A 21,170-nucleotide genomic window follows, 5' to 3' on the forward strand; every position below is an offset into this window, starting at 1 on the left:
ACACAAAATAAATACAAAAATGCAAGACAGGCATGGCAGCAGGGAATGTACTCAGGAAAGAAACAAATAAATCACTAGGGATGATCGGACCTTTGCAAATTAATCAAGTAAATTATACGGGAGGCTTCTAACAACAGCGCTGAATACAGAACATTTATATTAGGCTACAACTTGTCTCTGGCCAGGGTGTTATAGCAACAGCAGAGGAACTTAGTCAAACTTTTAAAAAAATATTAGAAAGGCAGCTGAGACTGATGGACTAACAAAGGAGTGCAGGGAATGTTTTAGTTTTATCTACAAGCGTGTTTCAGATCCTGTTTGATGCACATTCCCACAGCCAGGAAATTCTCCCTAATAGATCCTGTACCAAAATCATCAAAACATGGGCCTTAAGTGTTATTGTCCAATATCACTAACAATGATTGCAATGAAGAGTGTCAGATCATATTCTCAGAGTGAAGTGCAAAACAATCTGGATCCACTTGAGTTTCATTTCATGAGTAAAATTACAGGTCTACAACATCATAGTCTGACACAACTTTATGAGTGATTATTACACCCTCTTTTTGGAGAATGTGTGTTACTACCATCAGGTGAGAAGTACGGGGTAAAACATTTGCAAACTTCCCATGCCAAGAGATCTTTTATACCTTCTAGAAGATCTAATTTGACCAAATTCAGGTGACATGGGAGGTGTGGGATCTTGCACATTGTGGTCCTTTGATTCTTGGTGATTTTGTTGACATTGTTATGCAGGACTTTGTTGTTGTTTGTATGTAATGTCTGTAATTGTGATGCCTTCTTTGTTCTTGTTGTAGTTAACTGACAGCTGCCACAAACACAAATATAACTTCCAAAAAGAGAGTACACAACTAACTCCCTATCAGCTCAAACACAGGAATGAGAACTTTCTGAGATGCTCGCTGCAGCAAGATTGCCTTGTAAAACTGGTCTGCAGCTCTTTCTTCAAGGTTTGCAGAGGAAGTGGTGTGTGGGTGTGGGTGTCTGCCTGTGTGTGTGCCTGTGTGCATGTGTATTCCTACTTCTTGCTGAGTCATTGATGAGAAGAATTTTGTTTGCTGGACACTGCCAACATGACCGTCCTGACCTCCTTGTAGGGACATGAGACGAGTCTTTGAGACTCCATCAGAGTGGCTGGCTGAGCAGGCCATGCTGCACCCTGGAATCTGCAGCAAGGCCAGTGGCACCATCCACTAGCTCCACAGGCCAAACTGGCCAGGCTGACAGGAAAAATATGGCTGGAAAACCTCCTGCAACACTGAGCTCAGAGATAGTGGCAGAGAGCGATGCATGGAGGAAATGAGAAAAGCACTGTGGTAAGAAGCAAAAGTGATTTCAATGATTGGGGAAACATTAAATCAATCAAGCAGAAATTAATAGAATGACTTCATATCCATATATTGGCATGTAAGCCGTTTTGAAGAAAAGTCATTTTCTCTATAACAGTGAAGGGGAACATGCACCCAAAAGGAGGATACACTCTCACTTTATTTAATTCATTCTAAAATAATACGGTATATAAGGTGTTCCTCAACAAACATTTTATTTTGTCAAGTACAAAATCCCATGGCAATATTAACAGCTGTCTCTGTCAACTGTCCATCCAACCGTGGCAGGAGAGACTCTATGAAGATGCAGCTGAATGATATCAAGGACTGCTGCACAGCAGCCTAGTCAGCTGATAGCTTGTAGGAAAGCACTTTAAAAATATGATAAATGGACTGCTATTTGTGTAGCACTTTTCTGGTGTTATTGATCACTCAAAGCATGTTTATACTACACACATTTTTCAATCACGCACATACACTCACTCGCCTCATTAACACTGACTTTTTCAAAAGAAACCTAGGAAAACTGGCCTCAGCCCTGACTGTGACACAGGTAACAAATTACCACTATTTCTTACCCGTGTTGTCTATGATAACAGCTGTTGTGCAGTTCAATTCTGCATTTTTTTATCATGCTGCTGCAGGTGCTGCTTTTGGGCTCAGGAGCCATGTGTGGTTGTGTGTTTACAGGCCTGTTAAACTGGACACAGATCATTTTCATTTTAAAAAATGTTCAGATGTAGCCTGTGGCACTAACATCATACGCCACTCATACTGCAATCATTGTGTTGTTTTTTACACCCTGTATCATTGTTATGCCTGTGATTCATTACAGAGTCTTCTGTTTCAGTCTAAACAGAAATATTTCCATAGATATCCTTACACTGTGTTACACTAGGCCATCTTCTCAGGCTCCCCCAGAGCCACAGAATAAGTTTTACATAATTTTTTTTTTCTTAGAATGAGCAATATATCACATGGTAGGTTAACAGGCCTGGAGGAGTATTCCTTTAGGAAAAAGCCAGGACTTAAATTGTATCTATTATCCTTCTAATTATCTGGAAATCTCCTAGTAAAGTAGAGCTGGACAGGACACAGTGAAAGTGCGTCCACAAAAAAAAAAGAAAAAAAAGAAGTTAACTGCAACATTTTATCATACAGTGACGAAAGAGTTCCAAAGGAAATGACAGCAGTGCTCAAAGAGTACACAGGGCAGATAATTCCTTTTCTCTAGCAAGCAGAATGAGTCAGGAGAGGCTAGAGGAAGAAGAGTAGAAGGAGTGGGAGGAGTGGAAATTCCCTCCTGTTGTTCTGTAAAGTGTCCCAGTAGCTGATGTAGAACAGGAAAGTTTAAATGTTCTTCCACCAGCCATTTAATGAGACACAGCTCAGCCCTCCTCCTCTTAATTAAAGCCATGATTCACTTACGCAATACAGTCTACAGTAGATCTGGCAGCCAGAAACACACTGTGACCCTCTTTATTTTCTCACATTTTTACACATGTTCTGTACACTGTAGTTTGCTGACTTTCAAAGACCTGAGCACCTCGCCATGCCCATTTACTGTACTTTCCCTAATTCATAAATCAATTCGGTGACATTCCAAAAGATAAGGATTTAAGGTGCATACACTTGCTGATTTGCCCTCAGGAGGCAACACGGCCAACTGTATGCCTACTCAGACTTCTTGAGCAGGCACACAAAACCACACACACTCCTCTGACTCCTTGCACTCCAGGAGTAAACAGGTCTGAAAGCAGTTCTGTCACTTCCTAAATATGCCCCCATCCTGGACTGCAGTTTCTAATGCCCAAATGTGGCAAACACACACCACTTGATGTACTACTTGAGGCTAAAACCTAACAACCAAATCGATATTTATCGGCAGGGGTGTTGTGATTACATTCCCATCTCCACTTGCTGCTGTTGCTGTTGTGTGCCTGCAGATGCGCGGGGGCACTGTGCATGATGGCCATCAAGAACCATCCATTCCCATTACAAGCTACACTGCAAGCAGCATGCTAGTAAATACACAAACCCAGTCGTGCAGCACACCTCACTTCCAATCAACTCACACATCTCATTTATAGCTGCTCTGGATTTTCCTGTAATTATTCAATTATTCCTATCAGTCACAATTAAACAGTCTCAACTGTCTCCTCTACGTAGTTAAGATGTTACAGCACGGATCATTCTCAAACACTGTATAATTCACCCAAAGTAATGCTTTATGTCACGCTCAAGGTAATGATTGCATATGTGAGCTACATGTTGGAGAAATCCAAGGTAAGCACAATTAACTTGGAAAACATTCCATACAAAAAGGTAGATCATTCCATAGCCAAATATAGCTGTTCACTCAAGTGAATTAAAATTCTCACTTGCGTCGCTGTATTTTAAGCTGCTGTCTTACATCCACTTTTATTTTAAGCACTGGTACTCTTCCTTCCTGTAGCAGACACCTTTTTCTAACAAAGACAACCACAGATATCACTGCAGACCATTGATGTGTGACACATGGTAGCCATGCTTCAGTTTACTGCCATACACTGTTGTACTCAGAGAGAAGATTAGAATTTTTTGGCACAATCTGCTCCTTGCCTTGACGGATGAATAGCCATCAAAACATGCATTAAACAAGCTGATCTCCTGAGACGCATTTTACGATCCGTGCCGGGCAGATGTTGAGATGCAGGCTACATGACTGGGGCTGAAATTTCCTAACATTAGGAACATTGTGTGTCTGACACATGATTCTTTGGATCACCAAGAATCATTTTCTCCATCTCCTCATCAATCAGAATCTACAAGGATGAACTTTAGATTCAGATTTTTAATTCTTCCTGCCTTTTTTTTTTTTTTTTACAAATTAAAAGTGCAAAACTAAAAGATTCTCAACCATGTGGGACACCATCAATTCTTAGATGCAGACGTCTGCACCACAACTTGCCCCACCTTTCAGCAGTTGTGTGAGCACATGCTTACAGCATCCAGTTTTATGGTGTGTTCTGGTTGCAGTCACAGACTCACACAAGTTACACTTGAATCAAGAGGACCACAGATAAAGCAGACCTCTCTTCTCCAGACATTGGGTGGTTTTTAAAGGGTGGGAAAGAAAGCGGGCTGATTGCAGTTTTCCCTTTGTGCAATGTTACAAGTATGTGTCTCTGCAAGTGATTTTGCATTTCAGATCCCTTCAGGCAAGGAAGGCTTGCTGATGATGGTCCAGTGAAGTTACTGGAGAGGTAAAAGTGGAAGTGGATTGGTCTCACACACACACACACACACACACACACACACACACACACTGAGCTATGAGAATGTCTCACTATGTCTGTTAATAGCCATAAAATCTTTGTTATTGTTTGTGTGCAAATTATTTTCTTACTGACAAAAATGTCAAGAGGAAATCTGTGCAGTTGTAGCAAACGTGTATCATGATTCTGTAAATCTCAAGGTTCAAAAAGGGCATGCGTGAGTGTTGTGTAACTTCAAGTGTCTTTCTTTGTGGCAGCCCTTTCATCGCCTCACTAATGAAGTCCAGACGCTCATGCAGATGGTCACCAACTCACTCTAGTAAATGAGTCTTCAATGTCACGGCTCCGGCTGCTGCCTGACTCAAAGTCCAGGCTGCCAAGTGGCGCTGTGGTTCTGCTCTGAGTTTTACAGATAGAGATTTTACAGCAAGGAAGACACTACATGCATAGAGAGCTGAGCCACGTTTGACCAGCTTTTAGAAATTTAGAGAACATTCTGTGCAGTCAGAATACAGAGGCAGGGTACACCCTGGGCCGTCTGCGCAGACAGAACTAATGCAGACGGGGGGGACAACATGCAGCCTCCACACAGAAAGGCCCGGGTCAGATGGTGGATTCGAACAACCTTCTTATTGTGAGTCAGCAGTGCTAACAACCACACCACCATGCTGCCCCCAGAATATCCAATTTTTGTTAATAATATTCTATAATTTTTATTCATTCATGCACTTGAAAATAGACTCACATTTGTATATTGCTTTTCTAGTCTTATGAGCATCAGTGCTTTATCTATGTGGCCAGAAGAAATGATGTGTCTAGCTTTGACTGTATGTATGTACGATTTCTGGCCCTCAAAAAGGTAACCACAGTTACCCCGAGGTCCAACGATTGGCCCTCGGGTAAGGTGTTGTGGAGACTGTGACTGTAGGGACAGACCTTCCTGCACATATTGAAAGCAATCTCAAACATTAACTCAACACTGGAACAGTGAGATTTGAGATTTCACCCAGTGGTGAATATCATGATGCTTATGCATGGGAGTTCATGGGTGCACTGGCAGTTAATGAAATGGTAAAAAGTCACAACCCACTGTGTTTGATGCAGGATTTAGCAGCAGAGAAGGACAGCAAAACAGCAGCAGAACTAAGATTACACAAACAGGACATCTGAGATACACTCTCACAATACACAGAGACGCACATACAGCCCAGGAGCAGAGGTGGGAGAGAGGACAAAGACTGGGGGTGAACAAGGTACACCAACACACCCACAAGTGTGAATGCAATCCAAGACACAAACACAGAAGTCAGCTATCTTGTTTCTTCTTTTTGTGTGATGACATCAGCCAGGCTCTATGAGGAACCCTAAATAGAACATATACACAGGAAACCTGAGAAGTGCAACAGGCTTTACAAGCAGCAGTTACTCAAAAGAGAACCAGGGGGGACATAATGTATGTTGTTGAAAGGGAGCACGTGGTTCGGTCACAGCAGCAGTTTGAGCTGCAGTCAAATCGTTAATATGGAACTGCCATAACTGGTTAATACTGCTCTCAGAAGAGAAGCAAATCTGTGCACCGTTTTGTGCATTTTTTCAAACGTTTTGAATTGTATAGAAAATCGGGATTTGTACTGCTGCAAACTGTCCTGAAAGCACAAACCTTTGAGTATCACTCATTTAAATGTTAATGCAGTAAGAATGATAGTGATCGATCATCACCTATACATCACTGATGTTAACTGAACATAGAAATGTAATCTGCAAAGTCTATTCAAGTTTATTTTTAGATTTATTGTCTGAAGCTCTTGGAGCCAAAAATGCTAACTGGAAGTGGCGGATCGACTGTCAGGACTGTGGAACAGTGCAAGCACTAGTTAATTAACCTGACCAGCAATGCTACAGCAAGCAGGACTGAATTGATGGGCTCTTGGTGCAACTCTCCCACTCGTCCCTGTTTCACTGGCACTAAAAATGCACATGCCTGTGTGGTGTCTGATCTACTGTGACTTAAACTGCTGTGTTAAACTGCACCTATGTATGAGTTTTCTCCTTTAGGATGAAGGCCTCGAGTTCAGGCCTGCTTTGACCTTGTCTAAAAAAGGATAGCTCAGAATGAGCATATAGTGTCCATCAGTAAATGGTATGAGAGAGTGTAACCCCTTGTTGCTCTGTCTCTCCAAAAAGGGAATGACCTTACATACATGCAGGAAACAAGCTATATCTGGTTCTCCATAAAATACTACATGTGGTACAATGTCAAAGGTCAAGAAAGTGGGTGCTGGCTATATAACTCTTCCCAGTCCCTTTGTCTCACGAATTAGGGCGATTGGGAATTCCCTCTCCCAGGCTGCAAAGGAAAAAGCGCCTGTTTTGACACTGTCTGTTTTTGCAGTAAGCTCTGTATATGCATTAAGACTTTGTCAGCGAGGATTTTTTCTCCAAGAACACATCCACTCAAGACACAGCACCTGCTTCATAGATGCTGTGGTTCCTAAATTAGAAATATCAGACAAGTCCCTTGCCAACAGCCTCCTCCTGAGGCCAGGGATTTGGAGACCTTGTTAATGTATACATAAAAAAATGAAAAGAGAAAAAAAATCTGAGTGAACCACAATTTCTGTGCAGCGTGTTTTCAAAGGTGATTAGACAAGTTCACCTCTGACACACACAAACCTGCATGCTGACAGGTTGTCTAAAATGGAAAAAGATGACAAAATAAAAGCTATGTTGCAAAAGTACATAAGTAGCACTAACAAAAAGAAACACACACACTCTGTACAATGCTGTGAATGTGCATGACCTTTTTTTATACTTTTGCATGATGCTCAAATAAAACTTTCAAAGTCTGAGATAAGTCTGTGTCTCACTCTTGGTTTAAAAGTAAAGGCTAATCGTCTTGTGTCAAAGCTTGTGTGTGCAATGACTACAATATTGTTAATGACTATTTGAGGGTGCACCCTTGTCCATAGCATACCTTGAATAGTCAGTATTCAGGTTACTCGCTCGTCAGTCGTGACATTTTTGTATTTTTTAATCCTGGATGAACATAGTCGTCAAATTTGCACTCGTTACATCAACACACAGGGTTACTCTAAAAACGTTTGTTTGGTGGTTTGTGTGAACAGGGGGGCCTGGGGGCCCTCGCCTGAGCTGTTGTTACAGTCAGTCGCTGTTCACCAGCATTTCCAGCAGAAAAACCAGACTGAAAACAGTCCAATTCATTTACCTTAAAATCAGCTTTAAATCAGTTTGATGGTGTACACTGACTTGTAATAAGGAGATCTTAAATATCAGTCGTAGGTTTATCCAACACTACTAAAATCTGCAGGTGTTCAGGTTGCAACCAAAAAAGTCAACAAATTCCTAAATTTCCAAAAGTAGGACCTGAGAATTCTGGCATTTCTTTTCCCAAATAAACGTTCCAGTAAGACATTTTCAACAACTCATTCAGGAATTTCACAGTTTTACTTTCTGGTCTAACAAGACCATTAATGTTTGTTACTGAAGTTTTGTTGGACTATTTATGAAGCTTTTTCATATTGTTTTATTATGTTAAAAATGATAATAAAATAATGAGAGCACAGAAACTGTCTTCATGTTATCATGGTGCCATGATGAAAAAAGTACTGATGTCTTATATGAAAAAAACCACAAGAGAAACACGCTGATAAGAATGAAGTGGTTCGAAATATTTATCTGTTTTATATGATATTAAATTCAATTTAATTGGCTTTTAAACTATAAGGGAAAAGAAGGTCTTATAAAAGGCGTTTTTCTCAGTTTGTTGGAATTTTTTCAGATTACAAGGTCCCATAATTGAGGTCACTGACCCCAGTGACTCAGCACTCTCTCTTTGCATCAGCTACAGCTGACAGTGCCACCACAGACCAATGAAGGTGAGGAATTTCGAGTTTCCTGTAGAGATTCTAGGCAGGAATATTTTATTCTTTCTCAAGACGGTCCCATTCCTGCTTCACATCAGTGCACTGTTTCATTTCTGTTGTCATCATAAATCTCTGTCTCTCCCACAAAAATGCATGCACACACACACAATAGAAAAAAAATAATAATGTTGAGATTTCTAATGAGGTCACTGAGGTCTTTCTCTGGGAGCAGCTGGCTTCTCCAGTGGCACAAGAGCTTTTTAGCATACGTGAAATGTGAGCATGCAACTTTGAAGCCTGGGTGCACAAGCAGGTTACTGCTCACAGGCTGAGAAAAGACACTGTACAGTGGGTGAGCAGGGCTGCAGTCTCACAACACGTGCTCTCAAACTATCCCAGAGGCGCTTCACAAAGAAACCAAACAAGAAGCCCACAGAGCAAACTGCCTTATTAGCTGTGCTGATTTCTGCAGTTAAAATGCCTTTAAAGGACCAGCGGCAAGTCAGCTTGATGAGGCAGATGAGATCTGTCACAGGCACAATGTAACCTTAGGCTCAAAGTGAATGTACAGAGATAGGATTAAGGTGGAAGGCCAGAGGTGCTTGCTGAGGACTGTCAGCAAGCTAAACTACACAAGCCGGTTCTTCCAGATGAAATAACAACAGCTGTGATAGTCTCCGTTCAGCATGAAAGGCCTGCGTGTTCCCGGCCGGCTGTTGCATTTGTGTGATCATAGAAATGTGTACCGTACCACTAATCTACTGTATGCCTCTTAAAACCTTATATGGTCATTTTGGAAAACCCATTCGAATATGTGATGAGAGGTTTGGCAAATATAGTGATATAGTATTACAGATGCTGCAGTGTATAGAATATGTGTTCGGCCAAAGCTCTCACCTCTGCTGGTAAATGTTTTAAACCTGACAGATCATTTCTACCTCAACCCCAATCAGTATTAGGACAACAATTTATGACAGCACCTAACAGTGCATTCCACATAAATTATTTAAAGACTTGTTTATGTCATAAGGCAAAATGCCAGTGAAATGGAGGAACCAGAGAGGACTTGGTTATGAGCTTTGAAACGATAGAATTTTGAGTTTGGTAATGAATAATATTCCTAAATCTTGATTTAGAGTACAACAATAAATCAAAGTAACTACATTGTAGCTGCACACCATATACACCCAATATTTCTTATGCACTGTAGCCTAACAAGCACCTTCCAAGCTACAGCAACCAAGAGCCAAACAATTGTGATTGGTCTGCTTGGTAGTAATATGTGGTGTAAACAGTGTATCGATCAACACAAGAATGAAGCCCCTTTAATGAAAACGTGAAAGGTTGTAATTGTATCTGACCGCTCACATTGCTTATGCAATAGCTGGTATTCTTCCAGTGTACTCCTGTAATTTTCTTCCTTCATCGCTCTCACAATGATCGTGTATACACTCAGAAGTCTTTCCTGTAGTTCAGTTGAGATTAACAGCTGTTCAGTATTTATGAGCTACAAGTCCAACAGGATCAGCTCTGTTTATGTCCTGATGGCAGAGCAATGCAGACACACCAGCACATAAGTATAAGTGCAAACCGTGGAAGCTGCCTACTATGGTGTAGGCTGTACTGGATTGACCTGAATATAAATCAAGCTTAATGCTACAGTAAAAATACCTTATAAAAGCCACAAAAAGCCCCCCTCCCCTCACAGCAGTGTGATTCAGGCCCTTCAAAATATCCATACTTTAATCTAGCAGTGCAAAGTTTTGGATGTCTTATTTAGTCTGATTAACAATGAAAAGCACAGATATTCCCACTGCTGTCACACATGACAAAGGAAAGCAGCAGGCATCTGTGAAGCTAAAATGAAAGAACATTTTTGACTTAATCAAAAAAGTTTCTGAATGCTTGTTAATAAATGCTGTGTGGATTAACTCTCCCATCCACTGCTCTGTGGATTGTTTAGTGTTTGTTTATAGGTTTTTCAGTAGTTTGATCATCAGGAGTCACAATTACAGAAGCAGAGTGTTATAATATCACAATGTCACAATATATTTTCTGAGAACAACAGTACTGAGACAGTAATTCTGTGATACTCGATACACTGAAAGAAAATCATTTATTTGATGAATACATCATGAAGAGTCATGTATTAGTGACTCTAATTGCCAGAGGAAGTCATCTAGAGTATCAGCTGTTAATAATAATATTGACGTCTAGGAGGAAACTGATAGATGTGTTACTGTATTGATCCGCCCCTATTGATTTCAAAAAAAAAAAAAATCATGTCTAAGATTATATTTGGGAAGGCAGAAAATCAAAACTCTTGGTAGTATAGAATACAGAGTGGGTGGGAAAATGTATATTTTTCTAGTTTATGGAAACCTGAAAATGACTGATACCTAAAAACCTAAATGTACCATGAGAATATAACTTAGGAATCAAAGGCTAATTATTTTCTTAATTCACCCCGGACGCAGACAGTTATCACATTTAGCACAGGTGCAAATAGTCTAACTGGACTCTGAGCATGAGAACTGGCAGGGTTTGCACTGTCGCCATGCTTTCTGCCTGCTTTGACTAAGCTGGCAGTGCGCTCCAAACAAAATCTAATTTGGCTTGCTCTCAAAAAGCTGTTGAATACAGAGCTGCAGGCTAATGCCAGTGCACTCGCAGCATTACCAGGGCATCTCCATGCCAGAGCTTATGAATTGCAATGGAAGCAGAAAAGACCACAAGTAAAACACAAGTCGCTATACAGCTGCAAAATTCCTCTTCACACTTTCATTCAGGCCAAATGCTTTTTCTTTCTGAGTGCACACCTGACATTTCTGCAGTGTGAACACACCAAAATCTCTTCTCACTCAGAATAAACTTGAGTCTTTAAGCCTTCTGTAGGTGTATTAGCAAAAACTAATGTGTGACATCACTGTGACCTCTCTTCCCACCGCCACCCCCCTACCCAGCTCACCACCACCCTACCCTTACCCTCCCTTCTTCTATCTCTTCTGCGAGAGGTCATGATCCTGCAAGCCCTGGAAGAGAGGTGAGAGTTTACACTGGCCTGAGGCCTGATGGGATTCCCAGGCCAGCTAAACATGCCTGAACCTCGGAGACACTGCCTGGAACTTTATCGGAAGAACAATAATGGTGCTGCTGTGTGTTTGAAAGAGAGGAATGAAATGGCAGAGTGAAAGGGAGGGGCAGGATAGAGGGACTGCAAAGGGTGATTAAGTCATTTCAGAAAGGGGGTCAACATGGCAAAGACAGAGATGAGGACAAGTGTTAAAGGAAGTCAACAACAGTAAACACACCAGTGTCCGCCTCATCTGTGTAATCAAGCACAAACACACATTCCAGCATTAAAACTTTTATACAAGCTCCAACCAACAAATGCACTGCTTTAAACTTCTCCTCTTCAATCAGAGCGTCCCTGGTGAAGTACCATGTCATCATCGTGACGAAATTAAACATCCACTTTGTAATCTGTGTGTGTGTGTGTGTGTGTGTGTGTGTGTGTGTGTGTGTGTGTGTGTGTGTGTGTGTGTGTGTGTGTGTGTGTGTGTGTGTGTGTGTGTGTGTGAGAAGCAGAAACTGATGCAACATCTGTAGAGATTGGCACAACTCTTGGAGCATGATCCAGGGGTCCTTGAGAACACTTTAATGGAGTCTCGGTTCAATTTTTACAATCAATTCGCTCCCTAGAAGCTCATTTAATGATGTACAACAGAGGAGAGGTCTCACTCTGTACAATGTTCCGGCCACAGGATACAGTTATGTAATTTTTAAATAAATCTTATCAGTCTACCAGGATACTCACAAACAGAGCGTCTTAAAAGGACGGGATCTTATTAAAGGCTTAAAGGGTCAGTTCGCTCATATTAAAAAATTTTCACTCTTACTTACAGTGGAGCCAGGCGGTTCCGCTCTGCTGCCGCCCAGTAACAGTGGAGGTCAGGGGGATTTCATTTGAAGTTTCAACATAAGCATCTGCATCCACAGCCAGTGCACATGCACCTCTGGATAATCCACACGACACTGTGAACCACTTTTAGCTGGACTGATTCTCTGTGAAACTGGAGTTGCACAGAAAACTGGACAACACAACAATTTATTTATTATAATTTGGACCCATGCTTTTATAATGTGCTCCATCACCATTTTATATAAACACCAAATAAGGGAATATTTTGTGGTGTAATGGTGTTTCATCCCTTCAGTACAGCTACAGAGACTTGGAGAATCAATGCCAAGGCTCTTTGAGCCTCTTCTGGCAGAACACATTATTAAGACACATCATTTCATCATTTTATTATCATCATCATCATAACTGTTGCATTCCTTTTTAAGAAAATTTTGAGTGGAGCTCCTTCCTAACTATAAGGCTATGACCAATTACTTTATTTACTTTAAGTATGAATAAAACATAAGAAATCGTCACAGTTACCCAGAACTCAAAGTGGTGCTACCCAACAACCCAAAGTCACAATAGTCACTTCAGTTTTTATATGCAGCTCATCCCATTTTTATATGTAAATGTCACAATTTCTGCTATTTTTTAAATGGCAAAGAGTTACCATCTAACCTTTCTGAGATCCAAAGTGTCAAGAGGCTGAAGTGAAATTGGTGAAAGTATTTAGTCATGATTATAGATCAGAAGTGAACCCGTAAGTCACACATTCTGTCCAAACAGAAGCCTAAATGAAATTTACTTTCAAGGAACAAATCCCGTTTCTCTCTCTAAGTAAAGCAACAACTTTGTTTTTACCTTATCGAACTGAATGCAACAGACAAGCATCTAAAGACGTTGGAAACTGCACATCATTGTGCTTTACCTTTTATTACTGCCTGTGGAAGTTGCATGAACCACTGGGCTCTGTATGTTGCTGCAAATGGCCGTGCCAATATATCTGCAGACTTTCCAGTTGGTTGTTTCTTAGATATAAATCTTTTCTTGAGTGTTTGTTCCCAGTGCCAGGACAGAATTGGGTAATTCAATTCGATTCACTTCAGTTCAGTTTAATATAAAGCTGTTAAATACGCTGTCCCTTTTTATTGGACTCATCTACCTGAACTGTCAGAACTGGTTACTGTGGAGCATTTCATGTACATTATAAAAGAACAAAGAAATTAACACTCTTGGTCAGTCTGATTGTTCTTAATGTTGCATGAAATTCATCTGAAACTGTAACAGTTTAATCCTTGATACATTATTTCATCAGGTCTGGATGTTGTGTTCACTTGCTTGTAGTGTGTGTCAGTTGTATTTGTGTGATTTCTTGATGTTTAGAAATGTTAGAATACCTGCTGCCCCGTTGGCCAGCTCACTCTTGGAAAAAAAAAAAAGAATTTTAATCTCAGTGATCCCTTTATACCTTTACCTTTATAAATAAAATGTATATGACATATTCAAGGTCAGCAAGCCCAGTAATATACTAATGGCTTATGAGAGAAGAAGTATATTATGGTAATAGTTCTTGAGGAGATTAGAAATAATGATTGTCCATCAGCGGTAGCAGCAGCCCCAGCCGCACTGGTGACTCACACAGTGCCACTGTGTGTACAGCAAAAACCCTCCCGAATCAGAGACATGACAGCACGTCCGTTCAGTTTCATGCTGCCTTAGATGGTATTAGCTCCCTTTCTCTGTCTACCTCATGTTTCATCGCTCTTTCATCCCAGCAGCCCCATCACTCACACACAGTAGCCATGTCTCCACATCATTACTATAGACTGATGAGCATTAATATGGTCTCTCCAGTGGACATGATGACATTTAACAAATGAAACTATTAAATCTAGACAGTTAGTGTAACCCTAAGTATCAGGCCTTATCCTGTCAATCAGAAATGAGCCGCTGAGCCGCGCAGACACCGTCTCCAACGGGCAGCAGCATTATGGAATTATCATCCCTGCTTCCGAATTATTAAATTTGCTAAGAGAAAGCGAATACCCTGAAACTATGATCTCTTTACAGCTTCAGTAGACCTGTTGTACAGCAGTTCGGCAGCGCTGAGCTTGAACAGTTGCTGCGCCTGTTTTACGCGCAGGCTTCCTCGATTTCGGTGGACGGATGGATGGAGGGATGGAAACGTTGCTGTCCAACCCATCCACCCAGGGGAGGTTTGGCAGGTCAACAGATCAGATTTCCTCATTTAACATAATTAGATGCAAATTATCTCACGGAGCTCCTGCTGAGATGGACAGAAATAATTAAACGCGGGTCTCCAGACGCGCAGAGCAAGACACGCTTCCTAAACGCTCCCTTCATTTTAGATATGATTCCACCTTAACTCTTAGGGACGATTTCATCACACTGCCAGTGCCCACGCTGCGTGCCACACTGCTGCCCCGTGCACCGGTTCCAATCGCCAAGCCACGTTTCTGAAGACAAAAAGCCCTCCCGGCCGTCGCTGCTGCCACCGTCATATCCATACATGCCACATGTCAGCTGAACAGCACCAGGTTACTCACACGCGCACACCAAACACTTCAACCCAAAAAGAACAGCCCAACAAAAGCCAGAAGGTGCAACAAGGCGACCAGTCCAAAGTGCTGTAAATGAATCACCTGGAAGATTGATTAAACCACTGTACTCCCTCTGGTTGATTTACGTCTTTACACCGCGCAAGTATCAATTATTTATCGGCCGCGTTACTGTACAGCCAGAACAAATCGATGTGTCAGCGTGCCAGGAGGCTGCCAGGCAAGATGCCATTCATCAACACACACTCACACACCCGAGAGAAAAGAGAACAGGGAGATCCTACCTGGTTGAAACATACTTTGGAAATAAAAGATGACCAGAATAAAGGATCCCAAACAAGTGGCAAATACCATCCGGCATATCCTGCTCATCCTCATCAGTTCGCTCAGAGTCTGTTTCATGGCGGGACGGAGAGGCTGGAGGATGCCGGGCGCTTTGTGCGGGAATGAAGGGCCGGTTTGTTGGAGGCTCCGGGAGCTCTGGTGGTACCAATGAGGATTGTCCGCCGGTCAATAAGCTGAACACATCCAACATGGAGCGTACCACTGCTGGGCTAAAAGAGGGGGGTTCGTTGGTACGGAAGGTGTGCTCGGAGAGAATGAGCGCGTCCACGTGTGCGCTTGAATTCAGGAGCATTACATGAAAACCTGTTGTTTAGGTATTTGTGGCATTACGGTGCCAGGCCTGTAAGGGCAATAAAACAATGCAGGAAAAAAATCACGTAGTCATATTTTCAGCGGGGAAACGTGTCGGTCACATTTTAAAATATAGATGAAATATAAAACTACAGGAATAAAATGATCAAGAAATAAAGTTCTGCTGTGATTGTAGCAGTGTTCACTATTATACAAGAGCGCATGTGTACTGCTATTCTACTGCATTTGACTGATACTTTTCAGATTCGGATGTTAAATACAAAGCGTATATTTAGCTTATAAAACAAGATGAGCTGTAGTTTAGAGTGGGCCCAAACCAGGTACTCACTTTGATACTGTCTCAATGATACTCCCATACTGTCACAGTTTCTAAGAGCACACTGAGGTAAAAGCTGTGTAGTATTCACCATACAGCAGAATGACTGTTTCCTTTTTATCCTGAAAGTTATATTATTGAATTCGTGTGTAGGCAGCATTTTTAAAGGCTAATTTTAATAATCAGTCTGTAACTATGTGAGTAACTGATGATGTGTTATGGATGTTGAATCCTAATCTGTGGTAACTGTGTCTGTATTACTTAAACTGATGTATTGTGGTTTTTAAAAGTCAAGCGCTTCTTTCTGAAATGCATGGCTTTAAAGCAGCATAAAAGAAATCAAATAAGGCCAAGTAATAAGCGCCACAGTATACTGTTAAGTTTCACCTTTCTTTGAATATCCACAATTTATGCAGTTTATATTTCTGTTTCATTACATATCAGCAGGAAATGATACACTTCTTAATTCACTTAAAATTGTATTTACTGCAGTGGTGTAAAGTAGCTAAGCACATTTTCTTAAGTACTGTAACTTTATCACAGTCTACTGCACTGTATTCATGGCTTGGAATGCAGGATTTATCTTATATTATAATCCACTATTTTAAAATAGTATTACTAGTTTTACTTAAGCTGAAGATCTGAGTATTTCTTCCACACTTGCTGTTAGAGAAACAAAATTATGACTCAGAGGGGAAAGGACCCAAATACAGGACACAGAAGCTGAGTGAAAGCCTAAACTAAAATTCTTTTTTTAAAACAGACAAATGTCTTACAAAGAAAGACAAGCATTGAGGCAAACAATCACCTGAGGAATAAGCAAAAGGCAAAATCCATCAATAACTGATTGAACATAGAGAGTGATTGTGGATAAGGAACAGATGTGAAAGACAGCACAGGTGGAACGGTAAGCAACTATAAAGATCTGAAAACATGACCAAATGAGGTCAAACTGACACAAATAGACAAAAACCAGTGATTACAAAATAAAACATCAAATACCTTGAAACAAAACATAACAAAATTATTAGGCATTCAAAGTGTGTAGTTTGGGTGTTTTTTCATGCTTCAGCTGATTGAATTGTTTTTCTAAGTACTAGAAGCGCTGCAAATGTTTCACCTGATTTCATATAAATAATCATTTTAGGTTTAAATGGTCAAATTATCCAGTATTTCACAAAACAAATGATATATGCCAAACTAACGATGGTACAACCATTTTATCCTGTGACCCTTTGGAGGTTTCTGGACCCTGTGGGTTAGCCACTGGAAGAAAATACTAACTGTGTGCAGAGACATTAAAACTGGCTCCACACTGAAGAGCAGCAAAGGAAAAATACTGCTCATATACATGAATAGATCTGCGTCACCTACATAAAGGAGTCACAATTATGTTGGATGCTTTAAGTGCATTTGCTGATAATACTTATGTGAACTTATGCTTGTGATGAAACAAAATTATTGTCAACCAATACACTTTTCTTTCTTTCTTTCTTTCTTTCTTTCTTTTAGTTTTAACAGAAATACAAGCTTCATTTGCAACATACAGCCACAGTCCCATCTAGTGGTTCAAGAGCATACTGCATGAAAGTCAGGCGAAACCTTTGAATGAAGTAGAAGCCAAGAGGCGGTGATAGATAGACCTCTACATGGCATCTTAACCTTGCTGTGACACATGCACAAAGTCACAGATGCTGCGTTGCTCTGATCAAATTATGCTCTAATGGCATTTTCAAGTACATGCCAGAAAGAGCCGGTCCTGTGCACTTTTTCTAATTAGGATATCTATCTTACACAAGCAGGTCTGTCACAGAGGCAGGCAGAAGGTGCTTTGGAGGATAACAATAGAAAATTTGCATCTAATCATTCTGCAGCCGTGTTCGTAGAGTTCATCAACATGGAGTGGATGGGAATCTGCGCACTTAAGACAAACTGCAACTCACCAAGAGAATCAAAATGATGCCCTTGCACAGGACACAGCCATGCTGTGAGCTCACAAATGTACTTTTTATTTGAATCCAAATACAGAGTGCAGAGCTGAGGTGATGTGCTGTGGGGTCAGAGAACTCTTTGTGTGCCCTGCCTTAATCTGTATGAGACACTTAACTTAATAACCTGTGCAAATATTCCACAGTTGCTTTAAAACAGCTGTTGTGCTCACTGATGCTGAATAAGAATATAAAAGAGGAAAAACAAACAGGGCACCGCATAGGGAACTCTAGCCTCTCAAATAAAGACTATGTGCAATAATTAAAGCAATACCATTCAGAAAGAAATACTATTAATTTGGATAATTCCATAATCCCCCGTCTAGTTCATTACATGAAATTAAGGCTGTAAAACCCCTGAGGCTTGTGCCAAGCAATAAAAACACAGAGTATAAGCCAGAGCTTTTACTCCATGTAAATGCAGCAAATCCCAGTCTTATCAGTATCTTGCAGCCTTTAAAATATTCTGCTATATTTAAGCTTACAGAGGCTTTCAAAGGCAGAACCTTAGGGAGCATCTTATCTTCCCTGAAGCTACGAGCCATAAAAATGCTTCAGTGGGACTCCATATTTTAAAGTTATGCTCAGAGCAAGCGGTTCATAAAAAACGCAAACAAACATAAAAAGCAGTACAGATATAAAGCCGTACAAAACAAGAAGCGTGTGAGCAGCAGACGATCAGGCTTCGCCCGCCTGTCCGTCAGGCTTCAGGTGAAAATGCCACTAGAAGGTCATTTGACCTTTCTGCCACCTTCACTAATCAGCTGATCACAAATGTGATCAGCTGTTCTGCACTGCAGGAGTACCAATATTGTAATGATCCAGAGACGCCAAATATGGAGGCAAACCTCCTACAAACAGTGGCAGTCTGACTTGGACTGCTCCACCTCCTGAGCTACAGCCACCCTGAGCATTGTGCGTGAAGTATTGTGATAATATTGTTTTGTTGGGTGTCTTGTGATTCCCACTTCTACTGTAAACTGTACTGACCTGCAAATGTTATAAGGTAAATGTCTTACTTTGTCTCTGTAACAAGAGACTTCACAATCATCTCATCTCATTTAGTTGGAAATCTAAGCCTAAATCATAACCTTTGACCTGCATAAAGTCAGCAGAGCTGTGCTTGAAGTGTCATTTCCTCCTTCACACCTCAAAGCAGCTATGAGTAGAACTTCCAAACTTTTTTAAATTGAGCCAGTTTTAACAAACATGTGGAAAGTTATGACCAACAAAAGTTATGACCAATAAGGCCCTTCTGAATGTTTTCAAATTTTATTTTGTTTAGAGACTGAAAACATTTAGGTTTGACATTTAAAACAATAACAACAACAAAAACAAGACAAAACATCTCAGCTTTTATTTCCAAGTATCTACATCTAGCACCTTTTGTCTGAACTCACCCATTTTCTTGTGAACAAAAGTTTTGGAACATGTGACTGACAGGTGTGTTTTGTTGCCCATTCCATTGATTATTCAAACAACAAATAGCGCTGAATGTGTGCACTCAGTTTCAGATTTGTGTTTTGCCTGTGCAGACTGTGCATTTATAGTTAAGAGTAACCCAACATGAAATCCTGTGAGCCGTCTATGAGTGAAAAACAAGCAGCTGTGAAGCTGAGAGAAGACGGAGAATCAATCAGAGCCTTTGCACAAACACTGACCACAGTCAGTACAGCTGTTTGGAAGGTCCTGAAGAAGAAAGTTGTCACTGGTGTCCTAAGTAACAGATGTGGAACAGGTGGACCAAGGAGAACAACACCAGCTGATGACAGAAACATTGTAAGGGCTCTAAAGAAAGACCCTAAAACAGCTGTTAGTGACATCAGCAACAACCTCCAGTGGGCAGGAGCGAAGGCATCACAGTCTACTGTTCACTTCATGAACAAAAGCACAGAGGCTTCACCAGAAGATGCAAACTAATATCATATGAGCATATGTTTTTTTTTTGTTTTTTATGCTGTCTGCAATGATCTGGACACAAGCAGCATGTGCCGATTTTGCCAAGTGATTAGCTAAGGCTTGATACTGAGCTTGTGCCTGTCAAAAATGAAAATACAGGCAGAAACTGAGGTATGGTGGGGCCCGTGCTCAAGCAGCCGTGGAAAAACAAACTCACTTTGCTGAGTCTGGAAACTCTCCATGGCAAATCTGATTGCAAATAGTGTGTTGCAATCATATGTCCCTAAAGATATGACATCAGACAAGAATGTAAAAATAAAACTGATAAAACATTAAATAACATTAAATAAATTGAAAATAAAATTGTTGTGTGCAATGAGTTGAAACTATCATCTAACATCTAAACACATGCAGACAGAGAAAGAGTTTAGGCCAAACACAGGTGGCATCTTAAGGAACCAGGAACTTGTATATACACACTGGTCAAAAAAAGTAAAGCAAAACTTTGACAACATGTCAGATCTCAATGGGGAAAAACTCGCACTGGATATCTGTACTGATATAACTGGGTAATGGCTTACTTGTGGTTCCTAGGATACTTAAGAGTAGAATGGGAGGCAGAGCCTTCAGCTTTCAGGCCCCTCTTCTGTGGAACCAGCTCCCAGCTTGGATTCAGGAGACAGACACCCTCTCTATTTTTAAGATTAGGCTTAAAACTTTCCTTTATGATCAAGTTAGGGCTGGATCAGGTGACCCTGAACCCTCCCTTAGTTATGCTGCTATAGGCCTAGGCTGCAGGGGGGGCACTGGTTCTTTTCATTCACCTCTTTTACTCTGTTTATACGTCACTTTGCATTTAATCATTAATTATTATAAATCTCTGTCTCTGTCCCCTCAGCGCCCTCAGCAGATGACCCCCCCCCTCCCTGAGCCTGGTTCTGCTGGAGGTTTCTTCCTGTTAAAGGGAGTTTTTCCTTCCCACTGTCACCAATCAGAACTATAAGATGATATTTTATATATCTATATAAAATATCATCTTATAGTTCTGAGATATATATATATATATATATATATATATATATATATATATATATATATATATATATATATATATATATATATATATATATATATATATATATATATATATATATATATAAAATCATTCACTGTGCAATCCTGCAGTGAATGATAATCTCTACTGGTTCATTGGTATGAGTCACATTACAAACAGTCACATTCAGTAATTACAGCATCTCTGGTTTGTCAGAGCAATCAGTCTCCAGTCCAGGAGAGGATATATATTTAGCCATTCATCAGATTCCCCAAACCCCTCT

The 21,170-nt window shown here is 40.6% G+C and overlaps 1 protein-coding gene across 1 annotated transcript in view; it reads right to left on the minus strand.

Annotated features, from left to right (window-relative positions):
* chst11 (carbohydrate (chondroitin 4) sulfotransferase 11) overlaps positions 1–15,425 on the minus strand; it is an 89,241-nt gene extending 73,816 nt beyond the window's left edge. The window contains exon 1 of the mRNA XM_030725315.1: positions 15,258–15,425. Within this exon, the coding sequence (XP_030581175.1) occupies positions 15,258–15,375 (118 nt within the window). The 5' untranslated portion in view covers positions 15,376–15,425. The remainder of the gene's footprint in view (positions 1–15,257) is intronic.
* Positions 15,426–21,170: the final 5,745 nt, after the last annotated feature.

The sequence above is a fragment of the Archocentrus centrarchus genome, unplaced genomic scaffold, assembly GCF_007364275.1.
Source record: "Archocentrus centrarchus isolate MPI-CPG fArcCen1 unplaced genomic scaffold, fArcCen1 scaffold_52_ctg1, whole genome shotgun sequence".
In the NCBI taxonomy this organism is placed as follows: domain Eukaryota; kingdom Metazoa; phylum Chordata; class Actinopteri; order Cichliformes; family Cichlidae; genus Archocentrus; species Archocentrus centrarchus.